This window comes from Uloborus diversus, chromosome 9, assembly GCF_026930045.1.
Source record: "Uloborus diversus isolate 005 chromosome 9, Udiv.v.3.1, whole genome shotgun sequence".
In the NCBI taxonomy this organism is placed as follows: Eukaryota; Metazoa; Arthropoda; class Arachnida; order Araneae; family Uloboridae; genus Uloborus; species Uloborus diversus.
Genome location: NC_072739.1, coordinates 61,131,046 through 61,151,481, shown reverse-complemented (window position 1 = coordinate 61,151,481; position 20,436 = coordinate 61,131,046). Strand labels below are relative to the sequence as shown.

Sequence of the window (20,436 nt, the reverse complement as noted above, 5' to 3'; positions counted from 1 at the left end):
TAAGAAGTCAAAAGTCCGTTACAATTCGCGTTTATTGCAGAAAATCATACACCCGGAAAAGTTCAATCTCTGCAGCAACGTGAGGATTTAATTCCAAGGCCAAATACTTCAAAAGTAAGTCCTCCTCGTACTGTAGCGCGATTAAGTGAATTTGAATCCAGCTTTTGTTTTCAAAAACACTGCTTATTTTGTGGCTGTGCAGCGGATAAGGAGGCTGAGAAGAAGAAAGCTCAGAATTATCGCAGAAATATTCATAAAGCAGCGACTAAATCATACTCAACGTTAAAACGTGCAAGGGCAGCTCTTGGTACACCTCCGAACGATCTTTAGCTACTGCAGTCGCTAGATCTTAGCGACTGCAAAAAATATCTTGAGGTGTCGTTCCGCCTTGAAGTTGATTATAAATGCCTAAAAACTGGAAAAAGTTACAATAATTTCATCAAATATCAAAATTTGATAAATTTGATGCTATCGTTCTTAAGAGCATGCTTTTTGTGTAGATTACACATTTGCATAAGATCATTTTAATAATAAACTGTATTTTAAAGTTTCACACGTGCGTTGACTCTTGAATTTGACCAATATAGTGTCAGAATTGATTAACACAATGTTGCTCCGTACCTAGAGAAAAAACCATTAGAAGTTATGATTTGTAAAAGTTTGCTTTCATATTGATTAATTCTTACATAGATACGGAAAAAAAGAGCAATAAAAGCATTTCTTATCTAATAAAAAAAATGTTAATTCTCCACTTAGCCCATAACTTTGGCTCAAAATGTCAAATTTACCTATGATAGAGAACAAAGGTTAAGTATAAAATTTTTTAAATATAAATGTGGCTTGCAACAGCCCACATAAGTCACCCTTTAAAACAAAAGACGTTGCTAAAGAAACTTAAATGGGTTTTGAGCCCTCAAACTGTAACCACATTGATTACAATAAAACATAAGTTTGGCGTGCGAGTTGAACTATTTTGCTTCTCATAATTTTCAGTCTTGATTGAAATTGTGGCTTGATGGTATTGTGGCTTAATATTTCTAGATTCTAATTTTGAATCGAATAAATCCATCCCTTTTGGTTAGACAACAAACTGTACCTGAAATTTCTTTCTCTTATTTTACCTATCGTCTTGCTGCTTTAGTATGACATGTGAGGTTTTGAAAGCCATACTACTTAGTAAGTACGCCATCAAGCAATTTCTTTCAAAGTTTTATCGAAAGTCCCCTTTTTGAAAGAGGGAGCTGCCGAGTTTACCAGTTCTGCTTATCAATGAGCTCATAGTATTCTCTTAGCTTCAAAATTGAAATCTGGAATTATAAATGTTCTTTGTCCATCTTCGAACTGGTCGTCGTTATCCGTCTCGAAACAAGTTCTCTGATGGTCATCCGCAATACCTAGTGTTATATTTTTTAGATTCTCAAAGTAACCAGTTTGCAGAACAAGAGCTGATGATCCAAACATAATACGATGACAAGTTTGAAGAATTCGATTGTACAGGGAAAATTTACAATTCCAGATTTCAACTTGAGTTCTTTGATAAGCAGAAGTGGGAAAACTCGTATCATCTTTTTAAAAAAGGAATATCAGATAAAACTTTAAAAGAAATGGTGCTTGATTGCGTAACTATTGAATTATATGATTTCCAATACCTCACGTTATACTAAAGCAGTGAGACGACGCGCAAAATTAGATGAAGAAGAGTCAACCACAGTTTGTTGTCTAGCCAAGAGAGATGGATTTTTAGAATCTATAAATCTTAACTACAATGTATCACTAAGGTCAAACATTGTCAGGAGTCAAGATAATAATGCGACTCGCCAGCCAAACTATGTTTTATTGAATGAAATGTGGTTACAGTTTGTGAGCTCAAAAAACATTTAAAAGGGGGGGGGGGTTGTTTAGAGGGGTTTTTTTCTCAGTTTTTGGAGCAGGTTTTTGAGGGAGGTGGCTCCACGTTATTGAGAGGTGCGCCCATGCCCTTAGTGGATTGGGCACGTCCGGGTACGTGAACGATGCCACACGGATTAGAATAGCCAGATGTTATTCAAGGCCATGAGAGTAGAGGGGATTCTGCAAGTGACTGGTAGTCTTTTGAGAGTACGCAATATCTGGGAAATGGTTTGGTCTTGGAGATAAAAATCATAAGGACCATTTTTATAGAGAATTTTGAGATCTACAACTTTGGTCTGAGGTACTTTTCGATAAAACTTACCGTTTTTGAGAAAAATCCAAAAAACCTAAAATTTTGACCTTTGACCCCGAATAACTTTTTTAGCGCACATGGGATCGACGGGGACTTTTGGCACTTTATTTGTAATGCTAAACCCAAGGTCTCTACAAAAATTTAGCTTTCCCGGAATTTTTGTTATTTGATCACTATTTTTATGTCTAAATTGACCGGGCTACTATTTGAACTGAAAGAATTCAAAACACACCGCTTTGACGTGATTAAAAATTGAACTTCTTGAACAATGGGTTTACTATTTAATCATTTAATAGGGAAATTACATGAAATTTACTATTTTCCATTATAACATTTTTAAACTAAGTTTTTTTTAGGAATAAAGTGTAGCTTAAGTTGTTTCCTGACAATATAGCTATCTATGGTGAAAAAATGCTTAAAATCCGTCCAGTAGTTTTGAAGATTACCCCGGACATCCTTATGTACAGAAGTAGCCATTTATGTATAGAAATATACAAAATGACCTCTGCTGAAAAGCCTTCGCGGAGCATTTGTCCGATTTTTGTTGAAACACTTAAGATTCTTACTTATAGGTCTACTTTAGTTAGAACAATAACAACCAATGCCAGATTTTGACCAAAAAATCATGATAGAAATCTGCTCACAAAGATGGGTGGTTACGGGAGGTCGCTGTGACCTCTTAAACATTTCCTTATTCGGCAAATTTTATCTAACAATTCGGCAAAGTTATCATCATTCGGCAAATTGGGACTTTTCGCCCTCCCGAAAATTAATGTTGAGGCACCCCTAAAAGTAGTACACTTTTCGATGCAGCATCAGCCAATATGATGTAGTGCCCAAGCATTCAGTAATGGTAATCACACGTCCTAAAGATTTTTATTTAGATCAATCAGTATTTTTTATACAGAATTAAAACAACCAACGTCACTTATCATTCAAGTGTAACATGTACATTCCTAATGGAGCAAGAAAAAATAATTTTTTAAAGTTTTCAAATTCCCGCTGGGCTGCTCGGACGCAAAAGTCAGATAGACCCACAAAATTATTGAAAAACTCTACGACCATTTTATAAAAAGCTGATACTTCTGGCATTGGGTGATGTAGGTGATCTAAAGTACAAGAATAATATTCGACTTCTCGGAGTAAATTGTTTTGTTTACAATCATTTTGAAATATTTAATGCACAGATTTTTATTAAAGTTTTTCCTAGGACGTTCAAAGAAACAGGTATTTTTTAAGAAATGAAGACCGCATAGAAAAAAAGAGTCACAAGTTCATATTATATTAAAAAAAAAAAAAAACACGACATTGCCGAAATCCATTTATAAAACTAGGCTTGTATTCTGAAAGTTGAGATTCCTCCTCAAAAAAAAAAAGGGAAAACTGTCCATGTTTATGATTTTCCATATACTGTGGAGGTCATTTCGAACCATTGAGCTTAACACTAAAAGAGGAGAGCGAACTAATCGGTCCGTTTTTTGCCCAAGCGAGTATGGCAAAAGATTCGCACTTTTAACATTTAAACTCAAGTTTTATCATGTAAAGTCTTTTGCCGTGCATTTTTCAAATCCTTAATATGTTCAAATCGTTGTGGCAAAAGAAGCGGTTTTTTGCCATTAAACAAGATGTTTTATAATACAATTGGTTTTGCCAAACTCGCTCGAAATTCAGACCGTGAGCCTCAGTGTAGAAGAATGGGAAGTTCTCTCTCCTCTTAGTGTTATAGCTCAATGTTTCGAACTGATTTACGATTTCATGTCCCTCGCCAAAAAGAGATTTTTCTGGGAAGTAGCCAATGACGTATGGCTTTTTAAAGGAGGCAAAAAATGCTATATATTGGTACAAAATTCGATTTAGAAACTAATAAGGGGACGTACACAAATGATATCACTTTTTGAGGGGAAAAGAGGGTTTGTGAAATTGTGACAGTTTGTGAAACGGGTTAGAAAGGGGGGGAGCAAGAACTGTGACATCACACGTTTCTTATGGCAATATGTTTATGAACAACAACGTGACATGTGACAAGGGGAGGGGTAATGCGTAGTGTGACACTTGGTGAAAAAAGTGTGACATCATTTACATATGGACAGTTCTTATCATAAAACACAAGAAATATTTTGCGTGGAGGCGTAGTTATACTGAGATTCCATGACATTTGTAAATGTGCAATAGGGCAATTCCATGAAAAGTGAAACTAGTTGGTCAAAATTTCATATTGCAGTTATTTTGCTATATTATACATCATTGTAAAGCTTGAAATGTGTATTTTCAGAATATTACATTGGTTTTTAAATAAAAATTAAATAGTTTTTTTTTCCCAGTTGGAAGTATGATAGTCAGGTCTTCAAAACAATCAGAAAAAAATACCCCATTTTCAAACGCTTATTTCTAATAGCAAAATAAAAATAAACAAAATTAATTGCAGTACCGCTTAAACTATTAACATAATGCTATAATAACATGCTTTTATTTTATTTTTTTTACAAAATTAAATTAGGTAATTTAAATTAAAAAAAAAAATGAAGTTCAATGTTACGTCCGTGACAAAAATTTAGCAAAAGTTGTCGTTACTTCCTAAAAAATCAAAATTAAAAGAAATCCTTTTTTGTCCTTTTAGCAATTCATCAGAGTAATTGTTTACCATAGTTTAAAACATTAAAATTTCTTTAATTTAAAAAAAAAATGGCGTTACAGACGTAACATTTTTTGTTACGGAAGTAACAAAAAGCAGTACGTTACGTCCGTAACACATGTATATTTCCAATTAAAAAGAAAAAAGTACAGGATGGGCAATGAAAATATAGGGTATGACATGTAATATATGATATAACAAAACTTCTGATACTGTGATTTTCAAAATTTTATAAATATTAGTGGATATTTAATTTCATTTTCAAAATACATTGATTTTCATACATTTATTGAAATACACATCGTCGCCTCGGAGCCACATTAAGACTTCAAATCCTAGGAATAACACTAATATATTCTACTGTTGCTCTGAGGCGACAACATGTGTTCCACTCAAGGTAAGATTTTTTGTCCTCCAAATCATGCAATTGGTGTTAATAATTCTAGATTAGCAGTTAATGTTTAATAACGTGCATAAAAATATTCTAGAGGGTTCGTTAATTTCTCAAACTTTGCTTCATCAATGCACTATGACACAAAAAAAAAATAGTGTTCTCCAAGTAGATTTTTGTGAAAATTACTTTATCATTTAACGAGATGAAATCCAAAGCATTTTGTACGTAATTTTCATTAATGAAGTTTTTTTTTTCAAAACAATTTATATTACAGATATTAATTATAGTTTTTTCTTCAAACTTCTATCATTCTGAAAGCATAGCCAAACCGAAAAATCTTATTTAAAAACTAACTTAGAGATAAGAATTTGTCCTGTTTAATAGTTTCAACCGAAGTTACTGAGTTACTTTTTATTGTTATTTACTCTCTACAAAAAAATAATATTTAGATTACTGTTTCATTGATGCATTGAATATTTTTTTGTTTTAAAACGTAAATTAAAAAGCATAATTAGATTAGAGTTAAAAGTAATAAACATTAAACTAGCTACATCTGATCCTCAGATAAAGCACATTTAGTTTTGAAGCAAGATTTAGATTACTTAGGCAAATGTTGGCCAAAATGCATTTTTCCGATGTCAGTTTCGACCGTTTTTTTTCCACCTATGGCAAAAACGAGCCAATTCTATTAAAAAGCAATCGAAATCAAAGGCAACTGTTAAAACTTTAAAAGAAATTTGGCAGTTAATATGTTTGTTGAGAGATAGAGAAAATCATCAAATTCTCAAACTGTAAAAGTACTCCCTTGTAGAAGTCCCCCCCCCCTCTCCCTCCATGTTCATGTTAAAAATTTGAAAAATTTATTTGTAACTGAATAATTCCATTTTTGTTTTGCTTAATTTCCCCTTCTATAATTTTACCTTTTATGACGCACCAATTTATATTTTATATTGCTTTACATGGTGGTATATGCAACGGGAACTGCTCCCTACCTCCCCAAATCTTTGAAAACTATTTAAGCGTAGCTTAAAGCGTCAAAATAATGTGTTAATCTAGACCATTGCACTCTCTTAACAAAAATTATTAGAATACATAAGCTTTTATTTGCTTTGTGCAATTAGCATATCAGACATGTTACGTCCGTAACACTTTTTTGTTACGTCCGTAACAAATATATAAATCTCTATCATAAATTTTACAAACAATATCCGTGAAAACTTTATGGTTTTAAAAAGCTTGAAATTTCTAGAACAAGTCTTTCAAAGAAAATTTTAGAAATCTATGAATAATTCGCAGGAATATTGGAAATTGCATGACAGTGTATATACATTTTGCTGTTTTTTAAGTTACGTCCGTAACAGGCAGTTTTTAATTTTTGTTAATTTTTGTAATAAAGCAATCTGCACCCAAATTTTTGATAGCATTTATAACACCAAACTATACAACAGAAAAAAAATTGTAGCTTTTTATGAAACCAAATTGAAATTATGCATGTTTAAAGTCTGTGATTATTACGGCCGTAACGGTGGAATTGCCCAGTACTGTCTCAGAGAAAATGCTCAATTGTGTTCGCTGTACTCTTCCTAAATGTTATGAAAATATAATTTATTACAATGATAGAAAATTTATTTTATCCGTCTTCTGTCCACAAAATGGAAAACTTTTCATATTATGCTAAAATAATTCAATATATAACGACTTTTTAGGATAATTGTGTTACCTTTTGTCGTAGAAAATCACATTTACTTATCGTTAATGAAGCCATTCAGTATAGTTTCTAGTTCTGGGCCTACTTAAAGTAATTTGAATTTCAAATTTTTTTTCGGTCAATTAATCGGTAAAAATTGGCAAATTATGCTGATCTCCTATTACTGTCGGTCGCATCTCTAACTCAAAACTTTGAAATGTCCATAGAGATCCTATTGAACCCCACTGTCTCATTGGCTTTCAATATTCTCAGAACTAGAATTCATAGCTTTTTTTCAAAGACAATGAAGGTAAAATGAAAAGACAATTGATATTCCTTGTGGTGTTTAACTAATTATCTAGCGTTTAGAAAACTGTTCACGACGAAGTGAATAAAGTAGATCCCAATGAAGTATGTATCCGGAGGGAAATTAAACATTAATATTAAATAATGAAACACCTCTTAAGTGGTCTCTAGACTTCTTAACCTCAAAAAAATCCGATGTTTTGAAAGAAATATTGTTATTGTCCCTACTTTTCTGAGCCGTTTGATACAAAACTTTTAATGATCATCAAAATACTTCCGAAATTATTAATAAAATAGAAGGGGTTGTTACAATTTGGACTTTTGTGAGTTTTAACTTTAAATGTTTTTTCACAAAACGTAAAATTTGATTATTTGCATCATATTTAAGCAAATTATTTTTCTATTACTATGAAATTTTGTACACATATTTTATGGAACCCCATTCTAGGACTTATATATCAATTTAAGTAAAACTAGTAGAAAAATACTTTTTTAAGAACAGTTTTTTACATCACAATTATGATTTTTATACAAAATTTTAATACATTCGAATCTAAACTTACACGAGAGATGCGTTCCAAGATCATTCGCGTAAGTCGAAATTTCGCATTGTGGAAAAAGTATGTATGCGAATTTTTTATCAACATACCCAAACTAGTTTAGACATTTGTAAACCCTCTTCAAACTGTTTTAAACCATTTCTTAACTTCATATTGCCGTTTTTTACATAAAGAACTGATTTTTTACTGTATTAAAAAAACTGTGTTGCTTAACTTAAAATACTGTTACGATGCACAAAATCAATGGGAGAGAGAGGCATAAAATGAAACAGTAATGTACGTATTGTATGTAGTATTAATTAAATACAGCACTATAATAGTACTGTAGAGAAGATACAGTAATAATATTCGAAGCACTTTTTAATTGTTCAAACACGTCGAAAATATTTACCTTATCTTTAATTCAGAAACTTTCTCTTTTTCTTTCCTTTTCACAAACTTCAGAAAAACAGCGTGACTAAGTAAATTATATTTCATTAATTTCTTGTTTCAAAGGAAAAAAATAAATAAAAGACGAGGAGTGGTTATTTGTTTACTCTAACAAAGCGATGTATAGACTACTTTGGTGTCACTACTTTAATCACAGGGCAGAAGGGAATCACTGGGCTTTAGATACTTAAGCCCAGTGATTCCTTTCCGAAATTTTTCGTGTTGCGGGCGAAGACTCTAAAATTCGTCACTTTTTAACATAAAAACTCGCGTAAAAGCCGTTCCGCGTTGTAGCGTGAGTTGACTGTATTTATTGCTACGAAAAACATTAACCACTTTATAAGTTAAAAGAAAAGCATTTTACTGTGCCACTTGGCTGTAATTTAAGGCTAAATTTGGAAAATATAAGTCATTATTCAATTCAGAATCATGCGCGGAGCAAAATATTAACTTTTCGAGATTTGGAGAGAAATAATTTTACGTTTTGCATCATAGTCTTAGTTATTTTGAATGAAAAATCAATTTGAAGGTACTACATTATACATTCATATTTGTATTTGTAGTCATAAAAAAAATCAAACTGCAAAAATGTTTCCTTAGTTATTTTTTTTTTTTTTTTTTTTTGAAAACAGAGCTGTTTTCGCACGCACGTCAACGCAAGAAAAGTACTAAGACCCTTTAAAATTCATGTCCATAGTTTTTATACAACAATATTGGAAATGCTTTAGTATTTAAACACGTGCCTCAACGCGGCAGGAAAGTTGACTCAACTCAAAAAAAAAAGAAAGAAAAAAAAACATTGAAGAAAAATCAAGATTTTACGCAATAGCAGTTTTTAAACGATTTAGTTTCAAATGTTGCAACACGAACAAAAAAAAAATTGTATTTTGATCTTTACTAGGGACTTTTTGTTATATATCCCATACTTAAAGTTCGAAAAATTTTCTTCTAAATTATAAAAATTTAAAATGATGTGTCACTATTGATTATATCGTTTTTACGCCACCACGCACCAGTTATATAAGCAAATTTTGTGTGAGTTTTTTTTTTTTTTGGGGGGGGGGGAAGAAAGAGCATTAGTAAAAATTTTAAATCAATAGCTAGTACGTTCTCCCAAATTTTTTGTTGTGACATTTTTCTTGCCGGGGATTGTATTCTATTGCGCTGAAAAAATAGTTTCCTTCAAAATAGAACAAATAAGCAGCTGGAAAATAAATATTATCGAAATTTGAATGCCCTAATTGAAGTTAATATTTGTTGTAGTGTTCATATTTACTGAACGTTAGACTTAAAGGTCAACAACGTTAAGCAAGCATGCATAGTACGTGAGAGAATAATGTACGAATGGAAATTTAGAATAGGTATGGAAGGAAAAAGTTGCAGTACTTCTACACGGAATTATAATTTCCATGAATAACTGATAAATTCCAGAGAAGAGATCAATAATGGTTATTAATTGGGTTGCTGAACATCTATTGAGTAATACATAGCACGTTTTCCTTTTTTCTTTTTCAGAAGTTATATTACGTAGAAGTGGGAAGTTCTCTAGACCTTTTTGAGAAATTGAAAAACTTTAAAAGCTAAATTCTTTTAGAGCTTTACAATTTCTCTATTCAGACCAATTTTTGTCTCAGTTTAATTATTTTTATTTTGCTTAACTTCTTTTTGAATTATTATTTTTTTTTTTAATTATCTGAGTTGAATTGAAAAGTTATTCCAAAAATGCTTGAGTTGGTGAATTTTTGTTGGTGAATCTATCCTTTAAATTTCAATTTTAGCACATACTAGCTTTTATTTTTACAAATAAAAAGCTGCAAGTATGTTATAGTAAATGTATGCGAAAGCTGTAGAAACAAAACAGATTTTTTTTTTTTTTAGAATTATTATTTTTTATTAGAACAAAGCTGTCAGAATAAATCACGTTTTTAGTTCATTGCATTATGACCCGTCAGACCTATTTGTTAATAAATTATCATTAAATTTTTTGTGTTTAAAATATAACACCGCATATCATAGCAAATTTAAAGGTCATCTGCAACACATCAAACTATTTTAAAAACTCAGAATCACATTTGTTTATTCAGCCTTTCAAATAACATTTCAAAACTTAAATATTTACGTAATGTTGACCTAACATGCTCTGTATAATAATCTGATAACATTTTTGATGTTTCCTACGAGAGAATTACGCGCATCGAAATTTGGAAATCGTTTTTAAGCTGCTGTCAAGCGTAACTTCAAAGCTTTGTATTTTAAACAAAAATTTATTGTTATAGAAAATAGGGGGCTAAAGCAATTTTGTTTTTTTTTTTAAATATTGCATTTGACTGTTTTTTTCTTTTTTGTACAAATACAAAACGTCAAGCTTTCTAAATGTTAAAAGGGAAAGTATTATGCAATTCTTCTTTCCAAGTAATCCTCCGTTAAATTCTTAGAAAGTTAGTGCCTTTCATAAAACTGATAAATATCATTGTTTTCGTTCATTTCGCATTTCCAAAGTGAATTTCATTTCGCTAAAAAATGCCAAGGAGTATTTTCAAACCTGAAAAAACCCTAACCAGAGATATTAATAGAATTTTTTTCAAGGTGTGAAAATACTTCTTGATTTTGTAGAGGAGTAAAATTTTTTTGGAGGAGTGAAAACACGCTAACTAGTGAAGACAATAATTACAGTAATCAATTCAATAAAAAAACTAACTTTTACTTCTTAAGCATGAATTGACAATGGCAGGAAAAGAAGAGCAAGCCCATCATTGCGAAATTTTCCAAGGGGGGGGGGGCAAAAGGAATAATCAACGTAAATTTACTTAAAAACAGTATAAACCACGCCCACATACGTGTATATAAATAATTACCCCCCTCCCCCAATTTAGACATTTCTGTACGTATTCTGTTGTTTTTTGCCTCCGCCTTGAAAAATCTTTAAATGGCGGATTTGCACACCCCCCCCCTGACCCCCTAAATGACGGGCCTGAAGGGATGTATATTTTGTTTTTGACAATTTAAAAGATTGACATTTATTTAAAGAATAACGAAACATTTAACTGAACTATTTTTAAAAATATAATTACATCTTTTCCCACTATTCTTTGATGCTAAATTTTCATTTAAAGCACAAAACGTTAAAATACTTTTGACTAAATTTTTGAGGCGCATTTCTTACTTTCAATGCATAAAATACGTTTGCAGAGGTTTTAAAAATATCTCTGACCCTAACTACATCTGTAATTATAAGGATAAATAAAATCTAGTAGAAAAGCTTTTTAAAACGTTTTCTTTCAAGCTGATGACGTGAATCAAAGAACTTCTTGAAAACATGTATTATTGAAAAATTTTATAAGCCCAAACTCTACTAATCAATATTTGCTTAAGTTCAGCCTTGAAACTAATTTGTTAACTTTATTAACAGTTAACTTCATAAGTACTGTTATCCCTTTTTGTTTTTGGCAGGGATTGAAAAGCTTCTCTCATCAATCATCGACATTCGACAGAGCAAGTAAAAGCTAATAAAAACACTGTCAGTATTTTCAACGTAAATACACCCAAACCTGTTCTTATGCGGTCTTTTTTTTTCCGCTTGTATTTTGTGCGGTACATTAAAATTTGAATCCGATTGGGATTCTATCGACGAAATTATCTTTAAAACGAGTGCGAGATACTATCTTCAAGTGACGACATGGGTACCCCGATGGAAAGTCAGTGTGACCTCCCAAAAATTTCCTTTTTCGGGAAATTTTGTCCGACTACTAGGCAAAAATTATCATCACTTAGTTTGTTTTGATTTCGTTTAAAGATTAGTTTGTAAATTTTAGGTTTGGGTGTATACAAAACATACGTACAATGTACATAAAATAGGAGAAATATTAGTACTTACATCTTTATTCCTAATGGAAAGAATGGAGCCCTTTCCGATTTTGATATTTTCTCCTTCGAACACTACTCCACAAGGAGCAGGGACGCTATAATCCACATAGTCATCATCTTCATCCTCCAAAGCCACCCCGTTGCCGTTGGGAATTCCATCCACATTGAGGGGGCGCTTCTTAGGATGCAGGGCCTTGCATCCAAAGGGCACAGGGAGCACTGCGACGTGGGGCACAACATCCTTGCCCCTGAAGTCAAACACCATGGAAGTTGCGGGATTGGCAGCTGACTTTTTAACAGCTTTAGTGTCTGTCTGTTTAGAATCTGTAACATTAACATCCTTCTTTACGTCATTTTCTTTTTCGAATGAATTATTGCAGTTCGTTTCTTTGATTAAATCTTTCTGCTGGGTTTTCGTTAGCAGTCCATTTTGTTGTTTCTTCAGTTCTAATTTTTTATGCTCAACTTTCTTTTGCTCTGGAGAGTTGATAGATACATCTGGACTCCTAACTTCGAACGCGTCAGGAGGGTTTTTCACAATATTCTTACGATTATTTTCTTCAAGAATATTTTTGTTATCTGGAGATTTCACATCGCATGGTTTGATTTCGCCATTTAACTTGACAGGGCGATCCACTGGTATGTTGGTTTCGCCATTTAATGCGACATGATTATCCACTGGTATGTTGGTTTCGCCATTTAATGCGACATGATTATCCACTTGTTTGTTGATTTCACCATTTAATTTGACATGATTATCCACTGGTTTGTTGATTTCACCATTTAATTTGACATTATTACCCACTGGTTTGTTGATTTCACCATTTAATTTGACATGATTAACCACTGGTTTGTGATCGTTCTTTAATCTGGGTGCGATGGAAGGATTTTTTTCTTCAGACTTGAGATTAGAAGACGGCTTAATGATCGACTCCGTTTTTTTATTATTCAACTTTTCAGGAGACTGGGGCTTCAGTTTAGGCACTATTGGAGCTTTCTTTTCGGTAAGCTTCTGATCATTTGCCTTGGAAATAGTTTTTTTCAAATAAACGGGTCTATTTGGTGGAACTTTCGGTTTGGAATTTAGATTACCTACTATGCTGGATACTTTGTTACTTTTGATGGCATTGGATAGTTTTAAGGATTCGTTTTCAGAAATTCCATTCACTTCTTTGTGAATGTTGCCGTTACAAATTACATCTTGTTTAACGGATGCATTTACTTCACTTTTTGCCCGATTTTTGACATTGAGATCCTTTTCTGTAACGTTTCCATTGGAAATAGGAATATCAGTTATCACGACTGGTACTGCTTTCACAATATGAGTTCCATTGCACAGAGGTTTTATTCCACCAGCACTCACGATAGGCTTCTTGGAATCTTTACAGCAATCACTGTTCTCCAAAGGTAGTTGAGCTTTGATAACAGGAGCTGGATTTTGTTTGGCACTAAATTTTTTAGGCGACACCTCATTCAATTTGGCACTCGGACTTGACACTCCATTAACCATTTTTGCTGCTGCCACTGATTTTGCACTTGCTCTCAATACAGGGGGTCTTCTGCTGTAAGATCCCCTCCTTGACTCAGCAGGCTCAAACATGCGTTTATAAGTTTTGACAGTATCCGGTTTTGGAAGCTCTTCGTCGCTGATGATGGGCATTACCCTATTCAATCCACCATCTTTCCTTCGAATAATTTTCGGTTTTTTAATGTCGCCATTAATCAGAGGTGAGATTTCTTGCTGTTGTTGTTGGTGCATATCCATCAGCAAAGTATCCATACTTTTAGCTCGTTTCAGGTTTCCCCAAATGGTATCCCTTTGTTCGCTGGATTCCTCCGACAACTTTTGAGACGTAAACAAACCATTCCTGCAAGGCTTGTCTTGATCTAAAAGATCTTCCATACTGCAAGATCTTCGGATATTAGATCCCCTGTTTTGCTTGAGGGTAATGCTTAAGAACCGGGTTCGTAATTTATTCACGATACCCGGCCCATATTCTAATTCTTCTTCACGATCCTCATCCGGAGTTGGGGGATACCCGGCGGAGGTGGATTCGCTCTCAGCATCTTCGGAGCAAGAGGATATCACAGAGGAATGTCTGTGGCGGCACTGTAGAATTTCGTTCGGCTTCTTTTCCGCACACGTGGTCCTGTCTTCCCCCATCTCTGCTATGATGAGATGGAACGTTCGCTAATTCTATCTGAAGTCCCCCGCGCCGGTGGAACAGTAGAATCGTGCTCACTCCTCACCGACGCGTTTTCGACTGAGCGCTACAGGCAACCGAGCACATCTGACACGAACTCGAAACCACAGGGTTGCCGGATTAACCCCACCTCTTGCTTTTCGCCAACTGACTTACCTTCGTATTCGCCAAGCTTGGCGTGGACTTATCGCTTCAGCTGATTTCTTTTCCGCAACGTTGGGTGAACAAACAAGCAAATAAAAAAAAGTACTAGAATGTGGAATGCACTTTCTAATAATAGATGTCTTTCATTAAGTAAATTAATTTATTACTTAAAACTAACTACTTAAAAATCTGGATTTCAAAAGAAAAAAGTTGCAGCTGTAATTGAAAACCTCGGTGCGAGAAAGGAACAGCTTCATTTTTTGCCACACTTGTATCTTACTGTGAATTACTGTAAAGCACTTATTTTCGCGAGCCCGTCGTAATTAAAACCTCACGAAATATTTTTTTTTCTTTCTACTTCCTGTTCTATTCGCATAAAATTCGTGAAATTTTAGCTCGCTAAATCGCCGATATAATCATTTTCGAGAAAATTACAGCTCGCGATAACACGTGCGACAATTTCAACAACAAACAACTTTCAACAACGTACAGTAGCTCCAAAAAGTGTTCGTACACCTATGACTTTCAATGAAATAAGCCCCTATGCGCTGGTTACAATTAATATTTCGGAATAGGTATTTAATTATAAGATCTATAATCTATTTTTAACAGAACTACACGAAAATTTTTAATAAAACATTGAAACTTAATTTTTTAAAAATCAAAAACCAAAAAGTGCCGGAAATTTTATTTCACAAAAGTCTTCGTACACTTTGAAAAAATGTCAAAAAATTAGCAAATAATCGAACTTTTTACAAAATTATTATTTAGTAGAATATCATGCAGTATCAACAACAGCTTTTAAGCGTCCGGGAATAGATTTCACTGTTTTTTCTTTCTTTTTTTTATGCAATTTCAGAATAAGTGTTCAGCCGCACTTCGAGTTTTGCTGTTTATAGTTCGCGTTTCGTTTCAATGGTGTATTTTCGTAATCTAGCCACCAGATATTTCCAAATATGTTCCATTAAGTTTAAATCTGACGATTGATGAGATATTTCTAAGTTTAAGAACAATTTTTGAGGCACCAAAGGCAAATGTGTATTTCTTATCGATATCATGATAAAAAAACAAAGTTGTCTTCGATTACTAAATTTTGGGCTAGTGGTTTAAAATTGTTTTTTTTTTTTTTTTTAAATATTTAAATAAACAGCATGATTCATTATTTTATCAAAAAATTCGAAATTTCAAGTTCTGATGCTGTTATGCACCCTCACACAAAAACACCTTCACCGTCCTACTTAACTGATCCAACTAAGTTCTTAAGATTGAATTCCTCACTTTTTCTTCTATTGACAATTATACAACAATTTAATCCAAAATATTAAATTTATTTTCATCTTTTTGTAAGACGTTGTTTCAAAACGTTTTGAGCTTATTTATCATTGATTTTATGACGGAAAGCGCAAGCTTTCTGTTTTTCGCACGAACAAGAAAATTTCTGCTGGAAGAGGTCCCCTTTAATCCAGCTAATCAGAGAACTTCGTGAACAATTTTAAGTGAAAATTAAACGTAAAATGTTTCATTCAATTCTGCAGAAACTTTGTCAGCACTCAAATGTGTATTCTTTATAATCTCATTAAAAACAACCCTGTTGTAAAAATTTCCCCGCCAAGAAAACCTTTAACTTTTCCGCACAAAAAAGAAAACCTGCATCCTAAACCCAAAAACCCTCAGCCATAAAAAGTTATGATATCTAGTTTGCCCGCCAAGTATCTGCCAAACTATCATCCTCCCTCTTCTCCTTTTTCATCACAGCTACTTCCATTAGAACCTCCTCCCACCTTCAACTCCTCAGAAATATGGATAGATCTTTTAAATTGTTTATCTTGTTTGGCGGGAAGCTTTTTGCTCACCAAGCAACCACTTCACTTTCATAAGCTTCCCGCCAAACAAGATAAACAATTTAAAAGATTTATCCATATTTCTGAGGAGTTGAAGGTGGGAGGAGGTTCTAATGGAAGTAGCTGTGATGAAAAAGGAGAAGAGGGAGGATGATAGTTTGGCAGATACTTGACGGGCAAACTAGATATCATAACTTTTTATGGCTGAGGGTTTTTGGGTTTAGGATGCAGGTTTTCTTTTTTGTGCAAAAGTTAAAGGTTTTCTTGGCGGGGAAATTTTTACAACAGGGTTGTTTTTGATGATATATCATATCTTTTTGCATTGATATTATTACTTTGTCTGTATTTTTAGAATTGAGAACATCAAGTCAAAAAATTTTGAATTGAAAAATCGCTGTTTTATGTTTTTAAGGAACAATAATGTCTAGCCTAATTTTACGTCAAGTTATTTTCTGACTATTAAGATTCTTTAAATTATATTGCTTTCGAGTATTTTACAACTTCGCAATAAATTCTATTGCAGTTTCTTTATTTGACAGATTATTCAACATTTTCATGAAGGTTTCTTTAAATGTTTTACAGCTTGAGGGCTATTTTAATCTAGTTTTTCACTTTTTGTTTAATTACATTTTTTCTTAAATCGTGGATTATTTTACGTTTTATGGGATAATTTTAATTGTTTGGTGATTGATCTTTTTCTTGAAAGAAGTCTTTGTCTTGTTTAATATCTAGTTTTCTTTAAAAGTTCATTTAAAAAACGAAATAACGCATGTTATCACCAAGCAAAAAAAAAAAAAAACTAAGCCATTAAATATTTTAAATTTGAATGTGTCAGAAGATCTATCTATCCAACTTTACTCGATGTCAAATCGCGGATATCCCAAATTTGCCATAGCGAATGCGCATGTTGCGCGCGGACTAAGCTCATTAAAAGTCTTGCTTAAATTAATTGCAAAAAATTTTTCAGCTAACAAATTACTGCACAGCACGGATATCCACACACGTATTTTATATATTTTCAATTCATTATGTATTGTTTGTGAAAAATCCATTAATTTAGAAAATAAGCAAACCAATAAAAAAGTGCTATTTTTCGCTTTCAATTAAAAAGTTATATGTGCCGTACTAATATGCGTACAGTTTCATATAATTTGTCACGTAAAATATTGTAATGGTTTAACCCCAGTTTCGCGCCGACATTTAAAATTTCTTCCCTCCATAAATATATCAAAACTGAAAAACAGAGAGAAGAAAAGAAATTTTGTATCCGCGAAACTGGGGGGAGGGGGGGAGGACAACATTCTAATCTCATTCATTAATTTGTTTCTCTGCTTAAGCATAAACAAACAACATAGAATCTGAAAACAGAAAGCCCAATGAGCTTAGTCTGCGCGCATGCGCAGTCGCTGTGGCAAATTTGTGATATCCGCGATTTAACGTCTAGTTGCGACTGTAGGATATGTTTTAGTCTTGATTGAATTTCATTTCCTAAGACAACTTTGGAATAACTGTTAGATCTGTTCTTGCAATTGCAGTCCGAGATAAACAAACCCTATGAGCTGAGAGTAAGTACATAAGAATTTAGGGAAAATTGGTGATTTTCAAACTTTAATTACTCCGGCCCATGATGTCCCTGGGGGGTTGAATTTTTGTATATGTACTCAATGGCCTCCCAAGAATATGTATACAAAATATCATTACCGTAGCCATCCGGGGAGCTGTGATAGAACCCCGGGAAGGTACAATTTGGGGGGGGGGGGGAGGGGGGGGGTAAAAACGAGGGGGGAAGGGGAGGGGGGGGGTCAAATGGCACAAAAGGCACATCAGTAGAGCACAAGGAATGTGTGTGCGAAATTTCAGCTTGATTCCTTTTTTCGTCTGGGCTGTAGCCCTGTCAAAGAAAGCAAAAACTTTTTGGAACAGCGATTTTATAACTTTAATACCTCCTCCCCCTGATGGTCTAGGGGATTGTATTTTGGTTTACGGCGTCAGGGGCCACTAGAAATTGAGTGTACCAAAAATCAACTCCGGAGGGTCTTCATGGGGCTGAGATACAGAGGGATGAAAAACCCAAAAAAAACCTCAATTCGTTCTGTCGCGTAATCTTGTTCTTGGTCGCTTTATTTTCTTTCGTCTTTGGCGATGGATTTGCTTCTGTTGGCTGCTGACGTTTGGTTTCCTTGGCGGGGCGGGACGCTCCCGCGTCCCGTAATTATTTTAACTGTAAACCTCCGATCACGCTTTGCTAACTTTGCCAGTTGCCCTTTTCTTACCTTGTTTTCGATCCGATTCTTGTCTTAAAGCATTTTGTCAAGCACTTCAATATAAAATGGTATAAATTAACTAATTTAGAGACATTTCAAACCAATTTATGACTTTTGTGAGGGAAAAAGAAAATCAAATTTTGAATCGTGTTTGTTGTTTTCTACGCATACCTGCCATTTCAAAAGAATAAGCAGAATATTAGGGAATAAATAAACAAAAAATTTAAGGCACATGACTTTATAGAGTCATTAAAATGCAAAAATAATAATAAAAAAAAACTACATATGATAATTTTAATCATGAATTTATTCGAAACTATTTCAGTGTACGATGATTATGTGGCGTATTTTTTCTCTGTCTCTTTTTGTTTTTTGACAAATTTCAAAAATAAAATCTGGCAATATTTTGAAAAGGACAACTGGATTTTATTCAGAATGGCATAGGAATGGTGAGAAAAAAAAATTGGACTTCATATTCGAATTCAGTTTTGCGTTACTTTGGTTTTACTACAAAAATTCAAGGTGTACGAACACTTTTGGGAGCCACTGTATGAAACAAAATATTATCTTGCATTCAGCACAAGAACCAGACATTCCAACCAATATTCAACAAATATTAATGGAAAAGGAGCTGTAACAGCAGATTTCTCATTTCGGGGGGGGGGGGGGGTCAGTTTCCCCCTTGACTTTGAAATTAATGTTTTTACTCATAAGTAGGCGTGGTTTTTATTGTTTTCCGATAAAATTTGCAATGAATATATACACCCTTTGCTCCCTTCCTCCTCCAGGAAAAATTAAAAACATCGAGCCTATATAACAAACTTCGTTTCAGTAGAGTATGAAGAAACATTAATTTTTTGTATTATTTTGAAGCTCAAATGCTTATTTATCGAAAAAACTAGCATTGTTTTATTATTGGAAGCAAATCTTATTTGAATCATCATTAAATATCTAATTATTTTTATTAACTGAAATTGACAAAAAATGAAAGATCTTTCGAGCCAGATTGTTTTTTTTTTTTTTTTTTTTTTTTTTTTTTTTTTTGGCTCGAGACAAATTATTTCTCTAAGTTTATAGAAAAATTCAGTGTACAATCGCTTCTGAAAGGTTCTTGTTTCTCAAGAATTAGTCACCCAAGTTGTATTTTTTTAGTCGCCTGGGACTTGTGGGATACTGATTTTATGTATTTGGTGCAAGAATGGAGTAGCACCAGCATAGGCGTAGCGTGACCAAACATTTTTTGAGGGGCACGTGGACCGTCAGAAAGAAGGGTTTTACTCCCCCCCCTCTCCACGTAGTTTTTCAGATATAGGGTCACTAATCTCATTTTAGTGATCAAAAAAAGAAAAAAAAAGAAAAAAGAAAAAAAGGAAAAAAGAAACCTTCATGATCTTAAGAACATTTAATAGAAATAATAAGTGAACAAATAGAGTAAGGGTTCTGCATTATGATGTACCTATCTAAAGGACGCTGAAACGAACGTTTTGAATATTTTTTAACGAAAAGAAAGTATTCAGTGTATAGTAAAAACCTATGACAATCGTCAGTCAAATAAAAATTGAATAAGTAAATAAATATAACTTCATAGGGGCTACCGGCATTTTTAAATTTCTATCTTTCTTTCTTTTCTTTTTTTGTAAAAATATCATCATTATGAAGATCGCGTTAAGATGGGAAAATATATGTGCTGCCAAAATACGTTTTAAATAGAGAAAAAGTTGAAACAGAGAAAGGCGAGACTTAAAAAAAAAATATTAAATAAAAACAAAAAAACCCGACTGAGTAAACCAAAAAAACTAAAAAGAATAATGTATAAGCCCAGTAGTTTAGAATGTTATTAAGTACTACTGAATAACTACATCGCTGAAATAGTTTTATAACCGTACACAGATAAGACAAATCACAAAT

General features: G+C 33.3%; 1 protein-coding gene across 1 annotated transcript in view; it reads right to left on the bottom strand.

Annotated features, from left to right (window-relative positions):
* Positions 1–14,318, bottom strand: part of LOC129229427 (muscle M-line assembly protein unc-89-like) — a 141,897-nt gene extending 127,579 nt beyond the window's left edge. The window contains exon 1 of the mRNA XM_054863733.1: positions 12,086–14,318. Coding sequence (XP_054719708.1) covers positions 12,086–14,239 — 2,154 coding nt within the window. The 5' untranslated portion in view covers positions 14,240–14,318. The remainder of the gene's footprint in view (positions 1–12,085) is intronic.
* Between the last annotated feature and the right edge of the window lie 6,118 nt (positions 14,319–20,436).